This window comes from Channa argus, chromosome 15 (genome assembly GCF_033026475.1).
Source record: "Channa argus isolate prfri chromosome 15, Channa argus male v1.0, whole genome shotgun sequence".
Lineage (NCBI taxonomy): Eukaryota > Metazoa > Chordata > Actinopteri > Anabantiformes > Channidae > Channa > Channa argus.
In genome coordinates, this window is record NC_090211.1 from 2,761,221 (window position 1) to 2,769,007 (window position 7,787).

Genomic DNA, 7,787 nt, shown 5'->3' on the forward strand with positions numbered 1-7,787 from the left:
AATGTACATTTCGTGGTTAGTGCTACTGCCTCGCAGCTAGGAGGTTGGGGATTTGTGTCCCCGGCCGCCCACAGCATTTCTTTGTGGAGGGCATGTTCTCCCCGTGCTTGCATGGGTTTCCTCTGGGTACTTCGGTGCATGTTAGATTAATCAATGACTCCAAATTGTCTATACGTATGAATGTGAGTGTGAATGGTTGTGTGTCTCTGCATGTCTCTCTGTGTTGGCCCTAAAATAGACTGGAGACCTCTAGAGGGTTTTTTCTTTTCCTAAGGATTTAGTGAAAGAATGATTTGGTTTAACAGGCAGAGGAGCAATGCAGGAGCCTCTTCCGACTAGCTTCAGAGAGACACCAAAACCTTTATCGAATGGCTATGACCGGAGCTGGAATTGACAGACACCTGTTCTGCCTATACGTGGTCTCTAAATACCTGGGAGTTGAGTCACCCTTCCTTAAAGAGGTAAACATTTGGTTTTGTTGTGTGTCAGTTACATATTGTGCAGATAATTTTTGAATATCATTGAAAATTGTGTAAAATCAGCACTAAAATCTGCATTAACAATTACAACAGTCTTCACAACACTCACAGCAATATTGCCTGACCTGATCAAATATCTCCTGGAGTTGATGCATTCATTTAGACTGATTCCTGTTTTCCCTCATAGGAAACAAGATCATTGGCAAATTTAAACTCAGTGTCTCAGTGTTCAGTATGAGGATTTTTAACATGCGCTTTAACTCCTGGACTCTCTGTAGAGCTGCGAAGAAATCTTTATCTTTCCTCTTTAACACATGTGACAACTATCTACCATCTCAAGTGGGGAGCACACTTTCAGTTCTGCTTTGCTTTTTTCTCAGACAGCAGTTTCTTCTCCATCTGACAGGATTTGAAAGCTTTAGTCCCTTCTGTCTCTTGCATTTCCTTTATCATGCCCAGTATTTCCCACACAGGATTTTGTGTGTCCATCTGAGTCACAATTATACCTAAAATATGCTGACATTTTCGGTCTTAGGTCCTTTCTATCTTCACTAAGAACTTGCTGTCTTTGTCTGTACATTGGTGTGATTGATGCCGATTTCAATGGACATGTAGGTCCTGGTCTTCAGGACAGGCAGAAGGAAAGATGGTGGTAGATATGCAAAGAGGATGGAAAGGGCTGTTGTAAATACTTTCTTCCAGAAGAGGCAGGAACATAGTGACATAGAAGACTGGAGGTAGAAGCACTCAGGTGGACGACATTTTATGTAGACGTGATCTAAGAGATCAGTGACTGCAAAGTATTGATTCGATGACTCATCCCAGGGGGGCGAGAGGGGGAGAGCTGAGTCAAGGTTCCTCTCCTCCCTTTTTCTTACAGGTCACATACTGGATCAATTTGGGGAGTGTTTTGTCAATGGAGACAGGATAAATTAACCCGAGATTATAAGGGTACTCGGGTATTTGATCTGCAGTCCAACTATAGTAGTGTTTTGACATCACGTGCCGAAGTCGGGTTAGTAGCCAGGGAAATGTAAACAATGACTAAAATATAATGTGAGAATTCAAAGGGTAAATAATAAGGTCTGAGACCAACAGCTAACCGTTCGATGTCCTTGATTGTAGTGTGACCAGAGTTGCATCATGTTTTTAACAAAAACAGCGAACCTTTGGGCTTACTGCTTATCTCTGTCAGCCTGAAAAAGTCTGGAACGCCTTAATGGAGACCAATGTGAAGCCATGAAGCACACAACCCAGTATTCCCTTTACTCGCTTTACAGCTGGAAGACCCTTCATCTGGATAACAGCTGATCCCTGGAATAAACAATGTGGTGTTGTTGAGTGAGGACCATGTAGCAGAATAAAAAGAGCAATTCTGCTGCGACAAAACAGGTCCAAATTCTCAAAGCAAGCCTGTTGCAAGGTTGTTACTTAAGGCATTAGGAAAATATAAAAAAAAACATAATTAAAAAGTAGTAAAAATGGGAAAATGCAGTCAGGAACAACTAAAACAGGCGGCATGAACACTTATACATTGCCGTGCAGAGCCAGTGGTTTATTTCTGCTGGGCCAGTGACTTTGGTGACTTAAATTACAGGCTGCAATGGCTCCAGTGGTGACATCACTTCTAAAGGGTTGAGACCTGCTTGCTAGTGTGAGTTTCTTCCAAAAATGTGCTCTTGGTTGTCTGCAATTATGTTATAATTTTATGACCATTTTTGTTTTATAGCAGAATAGGTGGTGTAAAAGACTTGAATCTTGTGGGTTCACTTGGATATTCTTTAGTGTTTAATTTGAAAAGAGTGTTGACAATTTACACTGATAAGAGTCAGGGGTTCTATTTACATGGGCATTTACGTGACAGAAAAACAAAGTTCAAGTGCTTGAAACGGAAAGTATCTAGGAAGGGAGGAGACCTCCCCTCTCCCTCCTTTTAAGACGGGTTAAAGGTTAGTTTCCTTGGTTGGGAGTTTGTCTTAGAAGCCTTGTGTGTGCTACAGTGTGTTGTACTTTGTTACACATGAAGTCTATGTGTGCTCCATAATAAAGTAGCACCCACATATAGACACTCTGTTTATAAGCAGAATCTTGTATAGTCTTAATAATATGGACAGTAACTGGTGGTGGGAGACCAAAACAAATTTCTTGTGTCTTCTTCTGATTGATAAAGTTTCCATTCATACTTTGGGCAATTCTGCTAGAAACTAAAAAACTAACAGAAATCCCTCACCTGTTCTAGCATGTTATATACATTAAGTCCTGCTGTTGTTGCAATGCAATTTGTTTTCTTCTTTCCTGTACACATATCAAACAATTACTGTAGTGACTCTGTAACACCTAAAAATCCACCTGAAGAGCCAGTCATGCAGATTCACTTTGGTCCATGTTGTAATAATGGCTGCAAAAAAGGAGATCAAATTATGAGGGAGTCACAGCACAAGGACATTGTGATGTAATCATGTCAGTAAACCCTGAATGTAAGTGTAACTAACGCCAACAGTACATGGGAAAAAACTGACAGTTTAATTGCTCCAAATACATGACAACCACAAACTCTTTATTATCACTGAAGATGAAAAGTGAATTATACATGTGTGTTGTGATGATTATTGTGAACACTGCCTGCAGGGCAGAACTATATCCCATGTTCTGCGTCATTGTCTACTCTATTTCTTTCTTACTCACAGGTTTTGTCAGAACCTTGGCGTCTCTCCACTAGTCAGACTCCAGTTCAGCAGATGGAGCTGTTTGACCTGAAGAACCACCCCGACTACATATCGCTGGGTGGAGGGTTTGGACCTGTTAGTAACATGCACGCTTCACATCACAAACTGCAAATATAGGGCTATGGGCTAACTGCAAATACTAGGTGTATGTTCTCCTATGTTAGAAGCATGTGTGTGGTCGTAAACACACATACACACTGAGGCATACAAGTACAGTGGGGTGTGAGGGGTGTAATACTAATCTCATGATCTCTGTGTTAGGTTGCTGATGATGGTTATGGGGTTTCATACATCATTGTGGGTGAGGATATGATCAACTTCCACGTGTCATCCAAACATTCCTGCAGTGAGACTGTAAGTCATATTTCTTATCTGTTTTTTATTTAAGTGCCATTATGGCTGCAGTGGATCAGTTGGTAGAGGAGCTGCCTATCGACCATAGCGTCAGAGGTTCGAGCTCTGGCTCCTCATGGCTGCATGTCAAACCCCAGCCATTAAGATTGTGCAAGACAGCTAATGTCTGTGCGCTGGTCCCAAGCCCATTAAAATTTGGGAGGGCTGTGGCAGGAAGGGTCTCTGGGTTACAAATGTGTGCAGAATAATGGTCCCAGAGCTTACTGAATGAACAACAGAGGGGAAAAAAAGTGGAGCAGTAATTTCCAGCTTCTCTAGAATAAAAGCAATGTAGTCCTTTGTAGTAAGCCATGGGTTATTTGCATCTGTTTCACATGTTGTACCATTTCTACTAAGTCGACTTTGGTTTCGTGCTCTGACCTTTGCTGAGAAAAATGCATTTAAAAACGTTAAGACTGCATCTATTATGGCTGGCTATTAGCTCCTATCACTCTCTTCAGTTTACAAAGTTCAGATGCATCAGAAATCTATGAGGAGCCTCAGTAACAGCTTGAGTGATTGAGGAAATGCCTTCTGAAGGGGGAGGTGCAGAAAAACTGAGTTTAGTTTCAATTAACTTTTTTTAACCCTTTAATTGTAGATTAAGTGTACGTCATGTGTGCATCTTTCGTTATGTATCAGGTTTATATTGAGAATGATTCACATTCTACCACTTTGTAGCTGTATGTTGTAACAACCCAGTGTTAGATAGCTGCATGACTGTAAATCAGTCTGACACTTTAAGTGCTTCTTCTAAGAACTGCAAGTAAAAACATGAATGCAGAGGAAGGTGTGACAAAGCAAACATGAAGGATAAATCCAACTGCATGTTGTACTGTACTAGTAGCTAGTAAGGATGTGCAATGATCATCCAAACTGCAGTTTTACCACTTCTCTCTTTCCACATCCTGTCATCTCTCTACTCGTCTGTAATGTTTTTAATCTGTAACCACACTTTTTGTGTCCGCTCTTCCCTTATTACGTGCTCATTCTTCTCCATGATTGATTTTTTTTTTTTTTTTCATTTTAGGATTCCCACAGGTTTGGAGCTCAGATAAGTAAAGCTCTGCAAGACATCATGACTCTCCTCTCTGCTAACTCCACAACCTCCTTGCCCGACACAGGCACAGCCCATGCCCCCTTGAAGAAGTTTCAGTAAAGTACGGCTGAAACATCTCAGTGTGTTGAGAAATAGTTGCCTAAGGACTTATGCGTGTTTAGAATTCATGAGGAAGTCATTGTCTAAAACAGATGTCAAAACTATAACCCACTGTACAATATGACACAAGCCATTCATCTATGGACCAGTCAAATCCAAGGAAAGTCTCAGCCCACTTCATCTGAGAAGAGGCTCTTTATTTTTGTCTCCCATCATTTAAAAAAAAAAACCAGTATCATATTGTAATGCCATTCAAACCCCCATACAGAAGAACACCACAAACTGAAGCACTACTTTCAATTGTTTCAACTGCAGCTCAGCAAAAAACAAAAAAAACAAAAAGCTTTTTCTTCAGTGTTGCCACACTTGAATGGTATGATGCGGCTTCTTGCATTAGAAACACCAAAGCATCTCCACTTAAACAAGCACCCACATATATTTAAGGGCTGTTCTGTACTAAAATGCTGACTTCAGTTTATAATTTTAATTTTACAAGCCACGTGTCATAGGATAGACGGTAAAATAAAGCAAAAATGATTATGATCCTTACTTTCTCTGAGAATATGAAAACTGTGATGGGCAGTTTGCAAGTAGAAAGGAGCACTGGTCACCACTTAGGAAGGAAGTAGAGAAAGAGATGAAACTCCCTGAAAGTAGGCAGAAAGAATACACAGTCTCTCAGTCTCTGTCTTTGAGCATGTAGGACTCTATTAAAAATTTGAAAAGCTTAAGGAAATGAGACAGTATAAGAAGGTGGATAAGACTGAAACAGTCTAAATAAATTTCACTGAAGCAAAAAGAGTTAGTTACAACAGAAACACCCGGTAGTGTTCGTGGCGTCCTAATCGTTGAGAGATCCAACTTCAGTTATTTCCAGTAAGTTTTATCTATCACCGGATATCTGGGCAAGTCATTTACAGCATTAAGTAATATTAAACTAATGTATTTTTTGAGAGAAGATTGCTGTTATTAAGAGACTAATAGACAGTGGTAGCACCTATAGTGATAATAACACGTTTATATACGGAGCCCAGTGTAGCTCAGTCCAGCACCAACACATGTAACTGTGAATTGTGAATCATAGGAATGAATCCTAAGAAAGAAGTGATTTCCCTTATTCGCACTTCTACTTGCCACGTCACAAAATCTGTAGGTTTTTTGAATCACTTTTTGGTTCAATGCCTGAAATAAGGTCTGTAGTTAAAATGAGGTCAAGAAGGAGAAGAGCTCTTGTTAGAAGAGCTAAGTGCACTAAATCAAATAACAAATTGGACATTTAGATGTTCAAGTCATGCAGCTGTGGTGTAGTTTGTTTATAGCCTGACACTAGCCTTTTATTGCCCATGTAATAAAACCTTTAAATTTTTGCTGAGAGAACCAGAAAGATTCTAACTTCCAGGTTAAGTCATCCCTACTGCATCCATTACACATTCACTGATGTTGCTAGTGGAATTTTTTAAAAACAAATATAACTAAAAACTAAAAACTCACTGTGTAAGTGCTGTGACACACCAAGCTGACCATTATCTGTTGGCTAATGTCAGGATGTCAGTGAGTAGTTTTGTGGCGTGTCCCAACACTTTCTCCCATCTGTGAAATAGATCGGCTGTTCAGCTAAGCCAATAAGTACATGAGATAATAAGGGCTAATGATACTGTATCTGTGAAGGCATTTATAACTTGTTATGACACATATTCTTGATTAGAAGTAGTGGATGACACTCCTTTGTTTATGATTTTATGCCAGTAGTCCTTCAGTATACCTTTTAGTGTTTCCTTCTTTGCACAAAAGCACAGAACATGCATATACATGCTACTTTTATTGGTGTGTTCTAAAATGCCCGATTTCATAACATTGTGATGCTTCTTGCAACGTCTTTCTGTTTTTAAATTGCAACGTTGTGCAGAATTCACAGGGGAGGTGTTAAATAATTTGATGCAATCACAAATTCCTGGAGTAACTGTAAGTAGTATGGACAACAACCAGTTTAACTAGTTTGTCATAATGAGGTGGTGAAAAATGACTAATGTGATTTAAAAAAATAACTAAAATAACTTTGAACATTGTTGGTAAATTACTCTGTAGTTGCAATTCAGATATGAGTTTCGGTCAAGTGCATCCGTTTTTATATGGATGTAATTTATTTTCCATTTGTATCAGCTGGGAATTTAAACACCTCCACCAGTTCGATATTTTTAGTGTCTGACCATAATCTACTGTGCACAATTTATCAAGTAATATATGCTGGAATAAGTTTCGCTGGACTCAAAAAGCAGAAAAGCTAGCATTTAACAGCAGGTTTACAATTAACAGACATCAGCATTATCTTATTTTATTTTGATATACATTTTGTTTATAATACTGTACAGTGTATGTAACATGGTTTTACTATTAAATTGAGTTTGAATTTATGGGTATTATGAATTTTAAATTACTGATTGCACGCTTTATAGTTAATATTGTTGTTGGTTTCTATTGTAAACCTTTTGGAGAGAAGGGCATTTACAGATGATGATTGTACTGTATGTTATGTAAAATAATAAATACTTGCTGACTCACAGTGTATCCGTATTTTGTACACTATATCTCTTATTTATATTTTGGTTATACAATGCGTCAATCAGCCACAACATTACAACCGGTGGTCTCAATGAAGTCATGGAGAACCAGGGGGGTCATGGTCCCTCTGAGCAGTGTGCAGCTATACACAACACAAACATTGTATAAGTGGAACTGATTTCAATCACTTTGTGCTGACAGGTGTTTAACCTGCATCCATCCGCATTATTAGTTTATATATACAGAAATCATATTTTTAAAGTAAAGCCACCAGGTAGTAGTAATGTGGCTATTCAGTGTATAATTGTAAATATTGGTTCCTATTGCTTGACAGTGATTTAAGTTGTCACTGATGAAATGTGCCAAATGAACATGCGGACAAAGATGCGCTCTGGCGACCCTGAACTCACGGGACAAGACGAAAGGACAAAAAGAAAAAGAAAAAACTAAACCAGACCGGAGAACAGACTG

The 7,787-nt window shown here is 39.1% G+C and overlaps 1 protein-coding gene across 2 annotated transcripts in view; it reads left to right on the forward strand.

Annotated features, from left to right (window-relative positions):
• cpt1a2b (carnitine palmitoyltransferase 1A2b) overlaps nucleotides 1-7,317 on the forward strand; it is a 45,651-nt gene extending 38,334 nt beyond the window's left edge. For both annotated transcript variants that reach the window (XM_067476868.1, XM_067476869.1), the window contains exons 16-19: nucleotides 306-461; nucleotides 3,167-3,280; nucleotides 3,467-3,559; nucleotides 4,629-7,317. In XM_067476868.1, the coding sequence (XP_067332969.1) occupies nucleotides 306-461; nucleotides 3,167-3,280; nucleotides 3,467-3,559; nucleotides 4,629-4,757 (492 nt within the window). In that variant the 3' untranslated portion in view covers nucleotides 4,758-7,317. The remainder of the gene's footprint in view (nucleotides 1-305; nucleotides 462-3,166; nucleotides 3,281-3,466; nucleotides 3,560-4,628) is intronic.
• The last annotated feature ends 470 nt before the right edge of the window (nucleotides 7,318-7,787 follow it).